We start from the raw sequence: 22,289 nt of genomic DNA on the forward strand, positions 1-22,289 counted from the left end.
GTTCCATTCAACCCGCCAAGCTGCCTACATTCTACAACAATGACATAAATGCAGTTTTGAATTCTAAAATGGTCAGGTATTTCTCTTTAAAGGCCCTTTAAACGCTTTCTGCTCAGTTAACACATTAAGTTGGATTAATCAGGGTTCTCACTCTTAAGAAAGACAAATTTCCATGACATCCCATACATAAGAAATACTCTGCTTTTTGGTCAGGGAAAGTCATGAAAAAGTCTGTCTTAGAGCGAGAACCCTGATTAATTAACTAAACCGGTTTTGCTTTGAACTGTCTGACAGCATTTCACAAAATAAAGGTTACAGTATAATTAGACTGAGCCCAGGGGGTATTGCAGCGTTCGATTTGTTATACTAAGTACAAAGAATACAATAAGCCAAATGAGAGAAGGCATGACTATAAGGTTAAATTGATGGTAGCTGTGCTCTTGTCTTTATTAGCACCAATCCCCTCCAATGCAGAAGCTGTCTAAATCACCATGACGCAGAACCACAAATAGTGCCTTCAGATTTTTCCGGTGATGACAATCTACAGTCATGTGTGACTGTCCTTTGTTACCATTTCCTCTCGACGGTTGTGGCTCTATGTGAATTGGGGTGAAATGCTGAAACCTTTGTTGCCCTCTGAAGAGCAGAAAGGTCATGTACGGTGCCACTGGGAGCCCCGATAGAGGTTTCCAAACGGCCACAAATGCAGATACCTGACTCCAGCGAGGAGCATTAGCGCATTAGCCCTGAAACAAGAGTCCCTCACGCCACTCTTGACATGTTAGATGCAGCACTTAGACAGGGAGACAGCCAATAATTGTCCCTGTTCTCTCTTGTGTGGTCGAGGAAGTACGCTGTTGACACTTCCGACTAACAAGACAAGGGCACGTGAAGGAACTTTTACTGGGCTGCCGAGCCTCCCTAGAGATAAACACTTAACTCTTCTATCCACCAAGAGCAGAGGAGACGATGCACTCCGAGGCTCTCAAATGGCGACCAATCAGACTTGACGCACCACTGAAGGCTACGACAGCCCTAAGGGGCTCTTGCAATGAAATGTACTTATTCATTCTTCCCCTCTTTTCCCAGCTCTCCATGACTGCCTTCAGGCTTTCTGTTATCATGCCGTTTAGAGATTAATCCTGATTGCCCGTTTCAGGGCAAGGGAGAACGGTAACGACTCGGTTAATAGCGGTGGCGCAGTTATCTAAGCAAATTGCTCTCTTCTTCTCCCCCTCACCAGTCGTTCTGTCTTCCTGTCAATCAGTCATTAAATGCCCAGCGTTGACTGACAGTGGCTTTTATTTTTAAAGGGGCGAAAGGCTCCAATTTCCATGCCCCTGGAACAGAAGCTGCATTCAATCCACAAAAATAAAATTATCAAACGCCCACATTCTTTACCGTCTTCATGTTTCTGTCCGGACACAAAAACATTTTTTGTCCAGGTGACAAGCCACCGTGTTTTTTGAAATCGTTCAGAAAACGGGCAGAAATATCGGAGGAAATGAACTGCAGACAGGAACAGAATACTCCGTTAGTGGCTGTACATGAAACCGTAACAGTATACAATTGAGCCTTGGGAGTGAGCGAACAGTGAGATCTGAGAATTCGGCTGTATTTGCAGTGCGGCGCCTTTTTGCGCCTGAAATAGTTTTTGCATCTCCCGTCTCATCACCGCTATCCCTGGGCATTTCTTTTCCACTTCCATCTTTTTTCTGCCTTAATCACACTACTAATGCTGCTGGCGTATCAGTATTGTCTTTAAATACTGCATGAGTTTCCATTTTGTACTTATTTCAACCGGGAAAAGCCAGGCGGTCTTAACTTTCTGCGCTAGTAATAATATTGTTATTAGCAATCTTGAAGACATAAATGAAGACAACATTTAATAAGAAACATCAGAATTATTTCAGATTAAACTGACATGGAATGGCTCTAGGTCAACAGAATTACATCATATTAGCCAATTTCCTTTTTTATTTTTTAATATTTGAAGCCTTTGGTGTTTTTGCGACGTGCTCCTTGCCCCCTCCAACATGATAGAACTGTAGTGCTGCTCAAAGATGTTAATTAGACTTGGAAGAGGGACTTGCTGACTTCACAATAAGATATAAGAATAGATCCCTTTGCCTCGTGCTTTCTTCTTGCACTTGCAAGAAACCCCTCAAAATGCAATAGGGAAGTCATTTTATTACATAAACCCTTTTATTATGGAGTAAATGGTTGAATTGGTTGCAGAGTGAAGATGCCGTTTGATTTCATTGTGCAAAGACTGCCATGTTTTTGAGTTTTCCTTATTCCTTATTATTATCTTTTACTCCAAATCCATATACTTAAAAAAAATGTCATTACTTTATACACCTATTCTAAAAAGCACAATATTTGATGAGAATGAAAGTCAGCGAGACTGGTGCCTTGACCAGAGTCAGACACTTATGTATAATTTATTAAGCCTTGGGTCTTCAGGCAAATGATATTTTCTGCAAAAACTTTATGCTGCTTCACAGTCACCCCTTTTGGGACCTTTACAAATATCACAGATTACCTTCTTTTCTCAAAGGCAGTTTGGGAAATAGGTGAGGGGCTCTTATATGTTTTATATATATATATATATATATATATATATATATATGCGCGCGCGCATGAATGTATATAATTTTTTTCTGATGGGACCCACTGAAGTGTCTCGTTTATTTATTTATTTTCCCATCTTTTTTTTTTTTGACTGAAAACTTGACATCTCTCATCACCCTTTAGGGCTGCTTTTTCCCCACAGTGTCACAAATGTGATTTTTCTCTTTCGCTCAGTCTCTGTCTGCATCTCTCTTTTTCTCACCAACATGCATACTAGACAATAAAGGGATTATGTAGCCCCCTTTGTGGGTTTGCAATCATTTGTTGTATTCAAGTTTTCTGGTCTGCATTCCAGTTTTATTGGTTTGTCTTGGTTGTTGGCTCAGGTTCCTGTTGTGTTCTGATGCTCTTTGGCACTGAAATGAAGACATTTGTTCTTTTTGTCCCCCTTTCCCTTCCCTTTCAATCTCCAAAAAAACATAGTCCTTCAGTTGCAGGCTCAACTGCTACATAACGGTCGTCAGCAATTGGTTATGGTATTTTATATGTTGTGTATTATTCCCACCAAAGCAAGCTCATGCAATATAGATGAATGAAAACCCAGTGTGTGATTCACATGTTTGCACTGGCTGGTCTTGTTTTTTTGTGAAGTTTGTGAGTTAATGTTAACTCTCAGCCCAGGGAAATTCTGCAAAAACATAAAATGACATTTTACACACATACATTTTATATGGCCACTATTTTCAGACTGGCGCAAAGTGCAGTTCTACATGTTCGCTAGTGTCAGGTCAAAAATGTCTTTATGTAATTTGCATGACTTAATTGGTAAAACAAGAAAGAACCACCATCATTTTTGGTGCTACTGTATGTGATGCTTGGGTATAAGTCATACAGAATGTCGACTTAGTGTGTGTGAGAGCTGTCAATCATTGGCCTCCTATCATAAGGGTAGTTAGTTTTTCTTCTAAAACATCTGATTGACCATCATGGATTGCAAATGTACAAAGCATTGCAGTTGCTTGTTGATTGTATGTAAATATGAGCAGAAATGTATTTGTTAGTTTAGTCACATGAGACTTTTTATTAGTTTTATTTTCTCTGTGGTTGGTGTGTGGTGTTAATGATGTCATTTCTGCAAATGGCCCTCCAAATCTCTATAGGCCGCACTCCTCCTCGTCCCGCCTCTCTCCTCCTCATTAGCATTTAAAGCTACACACATCTCATTGTGGGACTGGCTACAAGTGTAATTCTGCACCAATTCTAGGGTTGCCAACTTTCTCAACCTCAAATGAGGTACACTGCATGAGGGACATGCAGAGCAGCCCCCCCTACTAATTCCACGGACTACTAATGGACTACTAATTCCAGTGTAATGTACTTGCTCTGACAGTGTTATAAGGTGAACACTGTTAAACAGCCCTAACACCAACATCCACAATGGCCTTGCTCCTTGAGGAATTCTGGGATAAAAGTGGAAGTTGCATAATACCTGTCTTATTTATCTTATTGGCAGTAGGGGGTAGGGATGCTTTAGGAGAACCTGTACTTGTCAGTTCTGATCTTAGCTCCTTTTTTCATCTAAACCAGCTGTCAGGGCCTTTAAGCATCTCTTTTTAAACTCCTTTGCCTGACAGGAAACCGGTGAATGTTAACGCTCCACAACCTGCAGCACAATTACTGCTCTTTTCAACAACTCCACAGGGATCAACCACAAATTTGTCCACAATCGAAGGCAATTTAAGGCTATAAAACCATATTTGCATTGAAATGCTAATATTTAAAGGTTAAGGTGCAGAAATATTATCAACTTCACCTTAAGAACATGGTGTTCCCTCCAGGGCTCACCGGGATGCATTAAACAACCGGAACCGACCCCAGTTTGTATTTCAGACAGACCCCAGGAATGTATCATCCCCAGTTGTCATCCCCAGACAAGTCTTCCAAACAGCTCGGGAGTAATTCCTCCTTCCTTCTTCCCCATGCAAAGACAATGACATGGTGAGACAAATAGGGAAAGCGTCATATGTTGAAAACTACAGATAAGGGACTGGCGCGGAACAGATTCTGATTTCTGTGCCGAGTTCTTATTGGAAAATTGAAGGGGAGAACCCAGCAGATGGGCTGGAGGTTTAAAAATTCACAGAGAGAACTAGACGTTTTTTAAGCCAGACAACAAACAACTGACTGGAGCACGGAGGCATAAATGATTTGTGTTCTGTTTGTTTGTTTCAACTTGTTAAAATGTGTCAGAATGCTTGTTTTTCTTTGCATATTCATATCAGATCACAAAGCAAACTCCCAACCCTTCTGCCCAAAATTCTCAAATAGAAGCAGTGCACAAATCATTAGTGTAAATTGGCAGAATCAGGAAGAAGTCCTCTCATTCGCTTGAGAACAGACACAATAAATCCTGTTGTCAATCTTGTAGAAACAACAGCAAAAATTAGCAGTTTGTGGTTATTACTCAAATTTGAAATAATGTAAAATCCCATTATCCATATGCAAATTAAAACTCTGAATCAATATATTCTTATTGAAAATGTTAAGATGGGCTTAATAGGTTTGATGATGTACTTGCCATCCTAGATGTTTGCACAAGGATGGTTATATTATGGTATCCAAAGAGGTAAAAGAATGCTCAATACCACTTTGTGTAGAGGAAAGAGAAAGTTGACAAAAACCACCTCCAGGTCTTGCTTGAATTTTTTGTTTCTCCCCTGCAAATAAGGGAGGGCATAGCAGAGTATCATAAATCACTCAGATGAAGTCCCACTTGTTCTCTGCCTTCTTAGCATTCGTTATTCCTTATCCCCAGCCCCATTACAGGCTGCAGTGAAGGAATAACCCAACACGAGGTGATAAGGGCAGTTCTTTCCAGCTTGTTGGTCATCCATCTTGGTCCCTGACAGCCTTTAATGGTGCCCCAGCATTCTGCCACTATATCTGAGTCGTGTCTGTTCTGTGGTTGTGGGATAAAGGCTGCAATTGGGCAATCTTTAGGTACAAATACGGATTGCCGGGTCTACCCTCACTTACTCACCAGTCAAATCTATATTTTTGAGGCTCGGAGGTCTTAGTGATTTCATTAAGTCTCAGAGGGAACCGGTTCCATAATTTCCCAATGAGAAAAAAACAAAAGTTCCATGCCTTGCATTTTATCTTTGTGTGACGCACCCTCGAGCTTCAACATTTGCTCTGCTTTTAAACTGAATACACATCAGTCATCCGGTGCTGGTACTATGTTAAAATCACTGCGCTTATGTGCCCAGAAAGGCACAGCGTGGCTCCTCCAGTGTATTATTATTTTGTTGAGAAAGTGAAAAAGGATGTTTCACCGTTGTCTGCTCGCTTCAGATCTTTCAAAGGGTGGAGAAATAGGACCAAGAATAATAGAGCCGTGAAGTGTGTTTTCCGTGTGGTCCCTCAACACTTGACTGCTTGCGATCAGTAGGCTGCAGACAGATGCATCCTTCATGATTCTTCAACTGCCTTTTCTCCCCTATAACATTTAAATACTTATAAACAAGAGCGGCCCATTGGTTAATCGTGATTAATCAATTATCTTGGTCTCAAAGCTATTTGGTCTTGAACATAGCAGTCTTGATGGGTTGGGGGAAAAAAGGGCATCCTCACCGAGCAGTATTGTTATTTGTTACGTGCCTAAAATCAAATGCAACCAGTCAGATGCCTCTATTTAAAAAAATAAATAAATAAAAATAATTTTTTTTACAGTGGACACTGTCAGCACTTCACAGTCCACACACATTGCTTCATATCGAAGTCAGCAAAGAAATGTCAGGAAATGTCCGCGTAGTCGGTATTTGACATGGGCCGTGGCCCAGGGCGGCATCATGGACATCGGCAAAAATTCTTTATTCATTTGTTTGTTTGTTTGTTTGTTTACATGCACAATGTTTTCTATTGCCCATTTGTGCCTGACTGTATGCCAGTCTTGTTGAACCATCTTGATGAAGAAAAATGTCTGCATTCACCAGGCATCTGGGGAGAAAGCACCATGAGAAGTAAGATAATTCATTACAACTGTGGAAACTATGGAACTAGAAAAAACTCCTAAATATGGGGCAGTGGTGGCATAGTAGGTAAGGAAGCACACCCATAACCGGAGGGTTGCAGGTTTGAATTCTGAACCGCCCCTGAGGTGCCACTGAGCATAGCACCATCCCCACCCACTGCTCCCCGGGTGCCTGTCATGGCTGCCCACTGCTCACCAAGGTGATGGTTTAAATGCAGAGGACACATTTCATTGTGTCACAGTGTTTTGTGCTTGCTGTGTATCACAATGACAATCACTTCACTTTCTCAAACATGGCTAATATGGTTTTGTTTCCTCTCCATTTTCTGAACATCCATCTATAACCATGCATTTTTCCAGGTCCTTGTAATTGTTCCAGTCCTTCTGTCTTCTGAGCTTGATAGAGACCAGTATGCACAGAAAATGAGTCCGGGCAAGAGCATCAATAATTTCATTGTATGACATTCCAAAATGAAAATAAAACTCAGTCCTTAGCTCTGTCCTCTCCACCATAAAATGTGTATAGGTGAGTTTTTAGAGATGTAAAATGAATTTTGTGTAAATGATATTAAATAACTTGTGCACAGGGCGTGGTTCTTTAGTGGCTCTGTACACTATCTTTTAAGTCTGTAGATCAGTAAAACAGCACTGTCTTACTTCTGTTAATTTGACAAATTCACTAGACAAAATTGTGTTGAGTGAACATTTGAGAGACAATGTCCATTGTCTTCATTTCCAAGCAAGGGATCATTACATAGGAATTGTCCCTGGTGTAAGAGACTTAATATGAACATCTTTATGGTACATCCCATCTCTTTGCCTTGACGAGGTCTGATAAAATGGTTATAGGAGAGGATTGCTGAGAATATTATTTTCCATCAGGCCTCGTAACTATGACAAATCTGGGAGATTTTAAATTAGAGTAATGTGGACAATATAATTGAAAAGATAACATGAATTTGAATTTGAACAAGTAATGAAACTTTACATCAATTAATTTATGTAAAGTTGATCTGAGTAATGTGATGTTGATTCTCTCCCTAGTATGTTTTGGGTCTCGGTCTCGACCTCTTTACTACAACACTATGGCAGAGGCACGTGTGGGAATGAGATGATGATGTGGTCATCTTCTTAAATAAACAAATAGTCGTGCAGATTATCTCTGGCTAGAAGGAATATTTCATCCTTGCTTTAATGTGTTAAAGCATTACATATTTTAAACATTCTTAACAAATCCATATTGACCAAGGGAAATAATTAGCCTGTCACATATCTCATTTGTACAGAGGGGAGCAACTTTACTCACCCTGAAGCAGCAATGAGATGGTATGCTATTAGCAGGCTTTGGCTTTTGCTTCTTGGGTGTGTCAGGGGACAGGCGCCAGGGCTCTGAAGTGAAATGGAGCAAATCGCCAAATCGCCCCAGAGGAGAGTAGCAGAGAGAGAGGAGCCTCGTTGTCTGGCTCCAGCTGAGTCCAGAAGCATCTCATCCAGCTCCAATTCTCATCCCATCATGTTTTCTGGACCTTGTGCAGTAGAACTGTATAGAAGTGCATGCAAGAAAACAATCATTTTGTCGATTGAAATAACAAAACAACTGTCCAGACATTGTTAATGTTGTAAAAGACTATGGTAGCTGGAAAAGACATTTTGCAAAAAACAAATGTGAAAACTTATGGACTGATTAAAAAGAACTAGTTGAGTGTCTGGTAAAGGTGTGAAGTTTTCACTGGTCTCACAATTCGAAACGATTGTGATTATGATTATTACGATTCAATATCACAATGAATCAATTTTTCTACTTTACTTAACATTATGTTTCCAAATACTTGCAAATACGTCAGCTGAGCATAGACTGATGCTGACTTTTTCTGCTCCATTAAAGCGTCCACACAGTCACTCTGCTGTTCGGTCAACTGGGCATTCAGGTGGCGTCAAATAAAACGCTCCATGCAATGTTTTCTTGTCATAAGACACAAAACAATGTCATTCCGATTTAATCGCTTGTGTTCTGCCCTGCTTTTACACAGAATCATCCACATCTGCATTGTGATGCATGGATTATGACCTCCCTTAGTGTCTGGTGCATCAGCATGCTGGACTACGTCATTATTTCTAACTTGGTCAGAGACTTATTATTGTGGGATAACAAGGACATTTCTAAACTTTTGAATGGTAGTGGATGTTTCATTCATTAAATCTCATATGATCATTTAGTTTACTTTCACAGTTTTTCTTTTTTTCCCATTATAATCGGTACAGAATAATTATTGCTGAAGCAATTTCATTCAACACAGTTGAATATTGTACAGAAATGTCAGACTATAGTATACCTGTCATATTGCCGAGCTCCGTCATGCTTTTGTGTGCTGACTAGCATCTGCTTTGACCTCATGTGTGAGACAGATGTCTTGACTTCTCTGTTTCTCTCTCTGTGGTGCAGGAGTCAGAGGGGACGCTGCCGAACCTGCTGGTTCTGTGTGCGGACCACGGCATGTCCGAGACCGGTAGCCATGGGGGCTCCTCAGAGCCGGAAATCAACACACCTATTGTGTTCATCAGTCCAGCTTTTAAAAGGAAAGGTTTGTGCCACTCACCCAACAAGTTGCTACTTTAAGGAAAGTCATGCATTCTGTTTCATTCAGTCTACAGAACCAGTCAATAACAATGGCATGTCAAATCGTATGGACTGCATGTAGTATGTAGCCCCATTTTAACCCCAATATCCAGGCCATGTTTGTGATGTGTGACCTGCTGTGTAGCTGAGTTGTCACCTCACCTCTGCTCTTTAAGATGAACATGACTGACGTCTTAACAAAGCTTGAAACAGATTAGGTCCGCCAATCGATCCATGGCCCCCTCCCACACATAACGCCCCTTAATCTAAGCTTCGAACTGAATCTTAGCCCTCAGCACACAAAGAGGCAGCTTATAATGAGGGCATCAAATCAAAGACCTATTTTGGAATATGAAAGGGCAAACTCTGAACGCTTCCCTCGAGACGACTTCTCTGAAAACCGAATGCTGAGTTCGGCTGCGGATGCCGTGCTCTCACCTATGGCATCATAAAAAAAAACGCACCTGAATACAAAACAGTTAACAGACCAACACGTTGCGTCCAGCTTTCGTGCAAGGACCAGCACGTGGAGTGTAAACCTGTGATGCATTGTGAGAGACAGGCAGCAGCTCTGAACACATGCAGATACGGGCCACCCGTCTATTCTGAGCAGCCTATTCACTAGGATGTGATAATTATTTCTTTTCTTGCCTCGTCTATTTTTGAAATCCCCTCTTTCATTCACTCTTCCTCTCCCGCCTCAGTTTAATGCCCGAAATCAGCCAAATTCAGCTCAGCATCTTAAGTGACTTATGCCGCAGACTTTTGGAAAACTATTGCAAGCTGTCTGCGCGGCTGAATGAATGTTTATCTTTACATGGTCTGCACTGCATTTCTTTTGCATGGCATCACATCACTTTATCAGCGGCAATATTTTCCCAATTATGGAAGTTGAAGCACAATATTACACAGATGGATTTAGCAGTGTGTATCATCAAATAAAAAAGAATTTTTTTTACTGTATCTGAAGTCTCTTTCCGGAATTCAGCCGTGGTGCAGAATTACAGCCACTTTGATCCAGTCCCACAATGAGATTTCCTTAGGACGTGCCGTTTCGGTGTCTGTAGCTTTAAATGCTAATGAGGAGGAGAGAGGCGGGACGAGGAGGAGAGCGGCCTATAGAAGTTGAGGGGGCATTCGTGGAAATGACATCATCAAATCTATATGCCACTAAAACAAGAACATTTTCTTCTATTTGCTAATTCGTTACTGGAGTGTATTGCAGAAATAAAAGCATTGATGTCATTGATTTTTTTACATTTTAATGAAGAGGTCATCTTGTTTGGAATGAGTAATAGAGTTAAAATTGACTTATATTCTTTAAGTCAACACTTGATACATACAGCGAAAATTGACATTTGATGCACAGATCATCTCAGTGGTTAAAACCTGCTTTTTTTCAACTGAGACAACTGTCCAAAGTCAAGCAACTTTTTTCTCGGCATCGCTTTGAGATTTTAATCCATGCTTTTATTTACGACTAATCTGGACTTTTGCAAGAGGTAACTTCATCAACTTCATCAACTTGGTTCAAAATGCTGCTGCTTGGCTTTTAACTGGTACAAAAAAACATGAGCACATTCTTTTCTCTTTGTCTGTGTACAGCATTTTGGTCCATTTCATTATTTTAAATTGCTTTAAAAATAAAATTGAACTTGAATTTGAACAACATGGTTGGTGGAGACAATGGTTTAGGGGAGGGGTGGGAAATTCTCTGGACAGAAAAAGCATGAGAAACAGGAGGTAGCCTTTCCCCTTATGACGACATGTGGGGACAAATACCAGATCCGACCGTCTGAGCTGCTGCTGTATGAACAGAAAATTAGAATAACCAAAGCTCTCTTTACACCTATCCCCAATTAATAGGCCCGTATTAATGTTCACTAATCTCACAAAATTTTAAAAGTGACCTTTTAAAATTCTTTTACATATTTGCTATAAAACGTGCAATTTAATGGATAGGAGAGTAGTTTCTCCTAAATAACCAGTGCTTGTCCTCATCACAGCATATTGACAGATTCGCTGCATCCTCTCCAGCAGTATTTGAACTTGAGTCAAAAACCCTCCTAGCACCTTTTCAAGCAGCGAAGTGAATGTCAGTCTACCAAACGTGCCAAACTATGTCTTGTTTCTATGTCAGTGGCAATGGAAACCCCACCCGTTGTGGAGCAGGTGGATTTGGCCCCTACGCTGGCCCTGGCCCTGGGTTTGCCTATCTCCCAGAACAGCGTGGGCTGTGTGATCCCAGCCGTGTTTGAGGAGACGTCCCTGAGAGAGCAGCTCCGCTTCCTGCACCTCAATGGCTTCCAGCTCAGCTGTCTGCTGAAGGACAGCATCCCTACTTTCCAAAAAGGTGGGTTTCTTATCCTTCTTTCAGACATGCTTTTTTTAGAATGATGCTATCAACCAAAAAAATCCTGGTTTGCTGTTGGTTGTTGGCAATCTGTAAAAACAAAAAAAAACGTTAATCTTTGTAGAAGAATCATGAAGATGTAGTCAATTGTTCTCTGGAAGTGTTGTCTGAGACCCTCAAGCCCTTTCCCACTGCCTGATTACACAGACAGCTCTCTTCCTCTGTATTCCAGCATCTGCACTGACAGACACACAGGGATTGTAGCTATCTGGGGAGTGTGGTGGTGTTTGTCAAGCAAAGCTCTGTGAAGTCCAGTAGGTAGCAGCTTAATGATAAAATGATGAACTAGCATAGGCTACAGCTTGGTGTATCACTGGATGCATGGCCAAAATGGCCTCTAAAGGCTAGATACCTCTGTGGGAGGCTTTAGCATTTGTAATGTCACCTTTCATACATATTTTTGTTCCTGTGGAAGATAGCTCATGGAGAGTGTTTGCTCATGTTTATGCCTTAAGGATTTACAGAAATAAACTTGCTGGACATTTTTATATTGTAGAGGAGGAAAAATTTACTCCAATAACTCATTATTTCACCATAAAAGATTTTCTTTTGCACAGGGAGAGGCATGTAGGCATTATTGACAGCTCTCATGCACATTCTCTACACTCCCGATACATTTACATTCACTGATTTACAAGCAGTAGTTACACGGACAGTCCCGCTGCAGCAACTGAGGGACACGATGGTAGAAAGTGGGGTGTGAACCTGTGACTTTGTGATCTTCTGGTTCATAGGCGAGTGTCTTAACCCACTAGGTAAGTCGGTTCACATCACAAGCATGACACTTATTCACATTATCAGTGCTATAGTTCAAGAAAACTAGTGAACGTGAATTAAGCAAACACAGCACCAGGAAAGCATATCCATAAATGAGATATGGTTTCAATGTACTTTGTACAATGTACTTTCAATATACAAAAATACTTGTTTCATTAGCAGTCTTGTTGAGCACCTCTTCAGTCAAAGGGGCTTTAGAGTCGCCTGCTAATTTATGTTTATATGGTCAAGTGGGGAGGGAGCTCCTTGATCTGATAGACAATGAGACTTTCACTGTGGTGGCAGATAAAAGTTTGAGCATGTAATGTCTTTACTGTGAACGGTTAAGTGAGCAGAAGATGAACTTTAAATGCTGAGAAGCGGCCAGTTGACACGATTTCCATCCAGGATGTTAATGAGGAAGAAGTAGGCTTTGTTGTTATGATCTTTAATGGTCTCCTAATTTCTACATTCTAAACACAAGGCGAAAGCAGGTCTTTCTGGGTCGATTTTTTCCCACATGATGTGTGTTTTTATGTGAGCAGATGTCTGTACAAGCATAATGTATCAAAGTAACATGTTGGTTACCATCAGAACAGCGTCGACGTGATGGACGTTTGATGTGGTCTTACTCTATCTGCAGTCTGGGTCCTAGTGAACAAATCATTACAATCATACCGTAGCAAGACTTATTGCTACAATGTTGTTCCCTTACGCCCTGCATATTCCTGAAAGTTACTTAACACGCCAGAATTTACCTGTGCAGTCCACTCTCCAGGGATCTGCAGAACCATCTGAATGCACCCCCTGTGTTCACTTTGCATTGGAGGACCCTGGTCAGGACAAGTGGATCTGGATTCTCCACTCATTCATTAGCCCCATCTGTGCATCACACAAGCCATCTGTCTTCAGGACAGGTAGAATACGGATGGGACGAAGGTGGCGATGTGTTATGATACTTACTGGAACCCAGTGATGATGTGTCTAAGTTGACCACTTAAAGCAATCTTCTGTAGTTATACTATAGTTATTTAGTGATATATTTCTGACAAATTATACTAGTCATGCAATTTAATGAGTATTGATAGTTGTGAAGTTACAAGCTTTGTCTTCTTATCCATCCAACTTTTCTAGTTTTCTGTATGTGAGAGCAGGTGAGGTTGATTTAAATGTTCTGGAGTGTTATATGGTCGTTTGTACTCTTGACTGATGAGCGCTCATTACCTTATCAGAGATCTGCCACCGCTAACGGGCCTGTTAAATCACAATTAGTAAGCAGCTGTTAAGGACGTGTCCTTCACACCAGGGCCATCTTGAATTGAAGCGCCTGACCCCAAAATGTCTGTCGGCACCTAACAGGGCTGGTGACAGTCCCTGAGGGGTTTGTTGTGTGGTTTTCTAAAGAAAATCGAGAAGAATACTGTATTCCATTTACAGTCAGATTTTTTTACACCTTATTTTTTTTACATGGTTAAAAGAACAAATGGCAAAATCTTAGCTCTGCATCTCCTGCTGTTACTGTATATCCTCACAGTTCATACCCAACACCCACTGCAATCTAAACCCTCCACCCTCATTCCCATCCCTGCCTTATCCCTCGTCATTATATATGTCTGTTATACAACAGTTTTAAAATAAAATTCAGATAAAAAAAAAAAAAAGGTGATTATCCTACAGTATATGGACTCTCATTCAGTATTGTGAGAAGATGGCTGACTGCAGTACTTTTAAAAACAAGAATTATTTTTTCCTGAAATAACAATAAAAAAAGTTACCTGGGACAGAATGGATGTGGGTGCTGGATTTGTGGACGGAACCGTAATGTGTCCTGCTCGTCCAGGGACACGCGACAAGACCCCGCTGTTAACAGAGAACCGGCAATGGTGGCTGTTAGAAGGTCACTTCTCTCGCAAGTCCATGCGAATGTTTTTCCATCTCTGACTACGTCTGATTTATGGGAGCACTCGGTCTCGAGGGTCATGAGGCCGAGGACTGCACTGCATCACACACACACACACACACACACACACACACACACACACTCTCTCTCTCGTGTATAAACCCACCCACCTGTGTGCACGTGAGATAAATGATTTACGTTGTGCAGAAGTGTGTTGTGTGCTGGGGGAGTCAGTAGCGGGCTTGCTGCATTGTGTGTAGATGATAAGAGCCTACGTGCATATTAGGCAGAGCGGCGCTTACTCATTCAGGAGCCACCGTCTGCGTGGGGAGACATTTACTACACACACACACACACACACACACACACAAAGAAGAACTGGCCTTGCTTTCGCTTCAGCGCTTTAATCGGAGCCTCTCTCTGCCCATTCGTCGATGTGGGTGGACAGATTGAACATTCGTTTTAGCCATTTTACCACCGTCTCTGTACACCGAGTATACCACACGCTAAAGGTGTGTGTGGTGTTGAAGTGACAGAGTGGTTCAGTGACTTCAAGATATCATAGTTTCTGTGGAGGCGGGGGGGCCACAGGTGGGTTTTTAAGGCTGGAGACACGATCGTTTTGTTTTGTTTCTTTGGGTAGAAGGGTGGTTGAAAAGTACATTAGATAGATTTTAAGTGCCGGCCTGCTGCCTTGCAACAAAGAGACCTGGGTTCATGTTTCAGCCTGAGTGCTTTTACATTTTTCATGACGGTTTATGATGTTTACGTGTATTCTCAGCCCAGTTAATTGGGTTGGATGGATAGATCCATGTGATAATAATGGCTACTTTACTGGTTTAACACCTGCACCACCGTCTTTTCTCTCTTACAAAACCCACTAATTTAGCATTTTCCCTTTTAGATATACCAGTGCCTTAATTTCATATTCATACCTATGGCACGATCACTCAATCGGTTCATTTGCTCCTTTGGTGGGAATGTTTTTTTTATTGTTGAATGTTACTTTCCTGTGGCCTTCAGTTGTCTTATCAGGCTGCATCTGTTTCTTGTGATGCAGAAAACCTCCATCCACCCCGCTGCTGCAGTTTTCATGTCTTTCAAAAATAGCATTTCCCTGTACGGTGTTTCTTGAGTCATGCTCGTAAACCCACCTCCCTCGTATTTGCATTCATAATAGCATGCTAATTTAAATCTTGGTTTGGTTTGGGAATTCACTGTGAAAATAAACACAGGCCCTGCTAGTTATTATTGTCATCTCTGCGATGGTCATAGAAAAGGATCTTTCTGTAGTTTATCAAAAGTAAGCTTGGTGAGCAAGTAATTTATTTCTGTTTTATACAATCTACTGTGCATTACTGTAAATACTTCAAATGATTCATACCTTTCATTTGCAAGTGATTATATGTCGTGATATGTAGTTATCTAGTCACTAATACATGAGAGGACATGCTATACCAAGAAATAAAACCACTGGTTTATTGTTGTAGGCATTTGCGGCGAGTTCCAGTATATCAGTACCAATATCTCATGATTCAGCACCACCCCGGGTTTCATTTTCAGGTAAAAGGTGTAAAACAGTGGTATAAAAACAAATTAGATTATTGGTCTAATAATATAAAAGTCAAGTTTCACCAAAACTGGCCCTGGTGTGCTAGATAGGAAAACAGTGTTTTTTTTGTCACGACTGCTATTCACCTCACCACTATCTAAATAATTGGAACCGTGGAGAATCTAGGAAAATAAGTTTCTAGTAATTAGTTGTGGTAAATTGAACAAATTTTGTGATTCCTACCAGTAATCCAAGTGACGGCGGTAATCCGTGTTCCCCTGTATCAGATATCATTCTGTTTGTACTTGTCCTTTTTTGCTGTTCTGCAGTTTGCATTTAATTACTCCCTCCCAGGTCTCTCCTGTGTGATGAAGTTCTCAGGTCTTTCTTCCCCTATCTCATTTAATTTCTTTTTTTTAATCCCATCTTCTTCTCCCTCGCCTTGTTGTTTTTTCCTCCTTTCTCCTCACTTGCCCTGCCCCCCCCCCTTCCCTTTCTCTCTATAAAACCTGTAAATAGTCCTTGTGAATAGTGCCTTCCACCGACTGTAATTAGCTGGCAGGCAGGGACTCAGTCTGCTGTAATGATCCCATTAGAGTGCAAGGGGAAAAACCACCACTGATGGCCCATTCATCTCCCCCCGCTCCGATCAATGAAATAAATTAAAGGTTCATTATGAAATTCGAATAGATTACTGGGCATTAAAGCACTTTTCCTATGGACGTTGTTATCACTGTTCCTGGTGTATGTGTGTGTGTTTGCGTGTGTGTGTGTGTGTGTGTGTGTGTGTGTGAGTAAAATTAGTAGTTAGAGTAGTCAAAGAGTAGAGCTGTTGCTACAGCATTCTCAACTGCACTTTTTATTACCTTCAATTAGGTGTTTATTTCAAACCACATCTTCTCACTCAGCATCAAACACACACCCTTGTGCCCATCCCACAGGCCAAGTCCATTTGTAGAGGCTGATTCATATGAGTCTCTGCAGGCTGTAATATTTCCACACACATTCCTGTGCCTAAAGTAATAACCATCACCATTTTTCACCGTTACACCCATATTATTCCTACTGCAGCATCGACTAGGGATGGAAATTAATGAATTTTCTGCATATTGAGACATTTGGTTTGTATGACGATTAGAAAAACTTTTACATCTTACTTGCTTCTTCTTTTTGCCGTCTAATAATAGGACTGCTAAAAAAATTATAAATAGTGTGAGGGCTTTTTACCAGGACCTTTCGGCTCGAGGCTTTGTGGCTGTGTATGGATTCTTGTGGAGTACAGTTCAGATGATGAAAGCTCTGCATGTTTATCGCCATTCCCGTGTGTAGCGTGTGGATTGATGTTTGCTCCTCTCCGCCACCAGGATTTCCCTTTTGCTCAGCTGCTCTGCACCAGCTTGATACAATTCAACTTTATTTGCGTCAGTGCTTGTGCCATTTTTTTTTTTTTTTGGAGGGCGGTGGGGGTTACACAAAGGGGGGCTTATTGCAGATTCCCCTGGCTTCAGCAATGTTTAATGCAGCCAAAGCCCCGGTTCCTGGCCCGTCTCACCTGTGTGGTCGGAATAATCTTGCCTTCTTCTTTGACTCATTCTTTGAAGTTCTGCCTCCCTCGCCTTGTGTTGTGCTCTGGTTTGTTTGTTAATTCGATTTCTCCCCTACAGAGGATGGTTACGAGCAGTTCCGTGTGTCTGAGAAATCCCACGGGAACTGGATGAAGCTGTACCTGGAGGGCAACACGTCGGAGGTGCTGGTGAACATGGGTCGGAAGGTGCTGAAGCAGTACCTGGAAGCCCTGAAGTCGATGAGCTCCGCCCTGAGCCGTCAGCTGGGGAAGTACGACATGTATTCTATGGTGGTCGGCATGGCCGTGGTCATTGAGGTGGGTTCCACCAATGTCAGTTAAAAAATAACACTTTAAATAACACAAATTCTTGCCACTCATGATCCTAGATACCTATACCAGAATGTATAGGCCTTATGCCTTACCTTAATGGTTTTTGATAAGAAAATTATGCACATGGGAGGTCCTATACATATAATCTTGAAATAAAATCTGGTAGGGGGATCTTTGGGATCTAATAAATTGTCATTATAAATATTTTTTGTCTAATTTGATAGGCTTGACACAATAAATTTTTAAAATATATAAATTAAAAATATAATTGCAACAATAGTACAGTATTCATTAAGGAATGCAAATTACATTATTATGAAATGGATTACATTCAAAAGTTCTGCTCTCATAGCTCTCACAGTATCTTAAGCATGCCAAACCAGCTTGGGACCAGTTATCATCAGGGGTTACTGTTGATAGGTGTTATCTGGAAGAGTAAGCTGGGACTTTATGCTCCGTACCAGTGGGAGTTGGGATGACGCTGAGGCGAGTTCTTGCGGATTACTGCCGTCCTGTCTACTTTTGTGGGGACATCTTCTCTCGAGAGCCCCGCTCGGTTGTTACACTGTTAGTCTTGCCCATGCAGGGGATCAGTTCCCAGGACATCACTATACGAGGAAACCATCTTTTTTAATCTGTGAACAAGGATCGACTGACACTCAAGCACGGGACGTGTGACATTGGTCCCTGGACAGTCAGCAGAGGCTAAACTGGCCGTGGAGGATGACCCTCTCCCCAGGAACATAGTGGGATTTTTCTCCAGCGTGTCCCACCATTACCCTGGCCATTATCTGGCCCATTAAACCAGCCATGCTCGGTCTCCAGCCCACTTTTACAGACGCTGAACTCAGTTGAACTTGTTTACCTCCCGACTGATAGCCGTCTGGAGAGCGAGTCGGAAAGATGTTTCGGTTTAGGCGCTCAGGACTTATAGTCCCCATCTTTTTCCGATGAGTTCAGTTTCTGTTGATTTCGTTAACTATGCATTATTTCCTGTAGTTTATTCTTCCTCATTAACAGTATGTAAGCCTTGATTCTGAGATTTTAGCACATTTCTTTTCACGTGTCAGATGGGAGCTTCGTCATATCCCCATCAAAATATTAAATAAATAAATACTCTAAATTGTGTGTTTTTTTCTTCAGGACACTGAGAACTTGTTATTATGTATAGGATTTCTTCTGCTCCTTCAAGTGCAAAATCAGATTGTTGCCAGCCCTTTCTTTATATAACATTATGTGCAAACACAGCCCAGCTCAAAAGCAGATAAATTGTTCATTTCTTTTTTGGGGCAGCGTAGAACCGCTGAAGTAGACTGTGGTCATCAGCAAGAAAGTATAACTGTCCCCTCTGCTGGAGTTCAGCTTGAGTTGAATTGTTGAGTTAAAAAATGTTGTCTTCTTTGGCAATTGTTATTATTTCGAACCACTTTGGGGAACTGAGCTAGGTTAAAGGTGCAATGTGTAAAATGTGATTGAATTGTAAAAGACACCTTGTTTTGGGTGTATATTCGTAGTCTGCAGGAACTTGTTGATATGGGTTTCTTATGTCCAGTTCTGCATACTCTGTAATGTAGTGTAAATTCTCCAGGAAAGCTAATTGTAAGCATTGTACCTTTAAAACACTGTGAAAATTCTATCCCATTTAAGGCATTGCTTGAGATAAAGGTTTTACTTGAAATTTTCCTTATGAAATAGAGGAATTGTCTGTTGCTGAAATGCCCATTTTTGAGGTGAGATGAATCAACTCCTCTCCAGACAAACTACTGGGATGAAATCCACCAAGTGCAGTCTTTGATTTTTCACACCCCACACACTATTCTTTGGAAAGCGTCTCATGTCTTAAGCATTCTTTATTAAAAAAGAAGGACAGTTAATCTTTTGGTAGACAGTGGAGAGAAATCTAAAAGAATCACCTTAAATTACTTTAATATGGCGCCTGGAACAATTGTGCTCAGCTGTATTTCTTCTTCTGTGTTGCAGCTGGATGTTTTCATGTAACCATAAAGGTGATCTGTCACCAGTGGAATGCAAATGGGAAAAACTAAAGAATGTAGAATGAAGAGGAATGCTCTGAGCTGTGATTGGCCACAGCTCTGAGATCTCAACTCTCAACTCTCCCTGCCAGTCCCAGAGAGACGCAACACAAGCGAGTGAAAGCATGGATGAAAATTGAAGGAAAAAATCAATCAGAGACCCCCGTGTCTGAAGTTGTGTGTGTGTGTATGCGTCTGTTATAGGCCATGGTTTGTTGGGATATAAAACCGGGAATGAGTCGTCTCCAAAGCCCTGTTCTAGGTGGACAAACTCAACTGGAGACGAACACTCAAAAAATAGCCGGGGGAAATAAAAAAAAAAGTGTGTTTGTCTCTGTCATGTCTCTGTGGTGAAGTGACTCTTGATCAGAACAGCTCTGAACGCTCCAGCAGCCTATATTCAGCAGTGAGACCTCTCTGTACTGGGTTTCAGGACTTAATTTTCTCCAGAATATAGTCATCAAACAGGCAATGAACCCTATTAATTATGTTAGCTGTTTAATTAGGTTATTTAGTTGATTTAAAGGGATAATAGGAATGATGCTCCTAATCAACATCCTCAAGTGGGTTTCGTTTTTAAATGCCTTCCAGGGCCGTTTTCGGATTCGATTATTGAACATGAAAGGCCTTGGTGTGAAGTCTGTATCAGTGTATGCATGTGTTTCGTTGTAGTTACGCATACTGAATATGGCTACTGGATGCCAACTGGAGCCCTTTTACTGTTACTGTGGGCATTTACTGTCCCATGTCCAAGTTAAATGTTGATCCTCTTATGCTTGGGGTCTTAATTTATATTCAAACAATACAAAAATTATCTGCTCTTTATTTGGAAAAAAAGAATGTAGGAAATCAGAACCACCATATGAAGTGAGAAGGCTGTTAAAATAGTATCATTAATATCAATAACTGAAGAAATTCGTCTTCTTTTAACCCACAATGTCAAAACAGTGGAAAAAAAAAGAGGCGGCACCTAGTTTCGTAAAGCACGTTGTGTTACAGGTTTCATACACAGCAGGCAATCAGAGCTAAAAACACAGGGATTGGAGTAATGGAGAGTGTGTGTGTGTGTCTGCAGATGCTGCTGCTTCTGCTGTTTGCGATGCCGGAGGCTCTGAGCAACGGGGCCGTGGTGGATTTGCCCCTTGGCTCCGCCCTGCTCTCCCTGCCATTCTACCTGCTGTGTCTGCTGTGCGCCGCTCTCCACGTGTTCGTCTGCACCTCAGTCGGCGGCTCCTGCTACTTCTGCAGCCTCCCCTGGGCTCTGGTGTTCACCGCCGTGGCCTTCTCCTGCGCCTTCCTCTGCACTCTGGTTTCCATGGCAGCCAGGAGGCTCTCCGTCGGAGCCAAGTCCCCCACTAAGGTAAGCAGCAGAAGAAACGAGAAGACTTCTGAGTTCCTTGAAGTCTGGCAGACACACCCTGCCCTTTCTCCTCAGCTAATAGCTTCTTTTTTTGTGTGTTTGTTTGATGCTCGACTCCGGGAGAGCTACCCAAGAGCTCTCTAACACACCACATGGTAATCCCTTTAGCGCCGAAGAAAACACGAGGCCTTGTGTCATTTACCTCGAAGGCACTCAGTGTGAAATATTTCCATGTCGACAGTGCTAAATTCCCCCCTTTCTCTCTCTCTTTAAATGAATATTTCTAATGGATGGATTCATTAATGCGTGCAGGTCTCAGGCTTTATGTCTTTAGTCAGGGCCCTCAGCTGAGGTGTCTTTATTCATTCATTTATTATTCAGTCTTCTTGAGGCTGCTTTAGCAAGAATCACTGTGAACAAGATGTCAGCACTCTTGATGGCTTCTCTTTAAACCGCCCTATTGGCCAGATAAGCGACAAATATCTGCCAACTGCCTGAAATCAACCGAGGGATATAGCCGTTCATCATTATTAACCTGAGGAATAATTGCACTGCACTTTTATGGTCTTCCTGCTGGAGACATCAATCCTAATATCCAATGGTATAGCACTGCCTATCATGTTTTATTGTCTAATGATACCATAGTTAGTTCTGACACAGATTTGTAATTGTCTATGGACTGATGCTCAGATGTATTCATTAGAGCTTTTGCTGGCCGTTGTTTGATCTTGACCAAAAAAGAAGGTGTGTTTGGACACACCTTCTCATTCAATGTGTTTTCTTTATTTTCATGACCATTTATGTTGGTAGATTCTCACTGAAGGCATCAAAACTATGAATGAACACATGTGGAGTTATGTACTTAACAAAAAAAGGTGAAATAACTGAAAACATGTTTTATATTCTAGTTTCTTTGCTCTGATTACTACTTTGCACACTCTTGGCATTCTCTCGATGAGCTTTAAGAGGTCGTCACCTGAGATGGTTTTCCAACAATCTTGAAGGAGTTCCCAGAGGTGTTTAGCACTTGTTGGCCCCTTTGCCTTCACTCTGCGGTCCAACTCACCCCAAACCATCTGGATTGAGTTCAGGTCCGGTAAATGTGGAGGCCACGTCTCCACTTTTTGTTAAGTACATAACTCCACATGTGATCA

General features: G+C 41.5%; 1 protein-coding gene and 1 long non-coding RNA gene across 3 annotated transcripts in view; one reads left to right on the top strand and one right to left on the bottom strand.

Annotated features, from left to right (window-relative positions):
- Positions 1-22,289, top strand: part of pigg (phosphatidylinositol glycan anchor biosynthesis class G (EMM blood group)) — a 67,634-nt gene that overhangs the window by 13,448 nt on the left and 31,897 nt on the right. The window contains exons 5-8 of one of the 2 annotated variants that reach the window (XM_028960308.1): positions 9,051-9,189; positions 11,365-11,577; positions 17,510-17,727; positions 20,851-21,135. In XM_028960308.1, coding sequence (XP_028816141.1) covers positions 9,051-9,189; positions 11,365-11,577; positions 17,510-17,727; positions 20,851-21,135 — 855 coding nt within the window. Of the gene's footprint in view, positions 1-9,050; positions 9,190-11,364; positions 11,578-17,509; positions 17,728-19,722; positions 21,136-22,289 lie in introns of those variants that run through there. The other variant, XM_028960309.1, reaches the window with a different exon arrangement.
- LOC114768165 (uncharacterized) lies at positions 13,507-16,290 on the bottom strand. The gene is made up of 3 exons (XR_003743020.1): positions 16,089-16,290; positions 14,169-14,253; positions 13,507-13,791 (listed from the first exon to the last, which is right to left on the bottom strand). It is a non-coding gene; the product is annotated as an uncharacterized LOC114768165 (long non-coding RNA).

Source organism: Denticeps clupeoides, chromosome 18 (assembly GCF_900700375.1).
Source record: "Denticeps clupeoides chromosome 18, fDenClu1.1, whole genome shotgun sequence".
Classification (NCBI taxonomy): domain Eukaryota; kingdom Metazoa; phylum Chordata; class Actinopteri; order Clupeiformes; family Denticipitidae; genus Denticeps; species Denticeps clupeoides.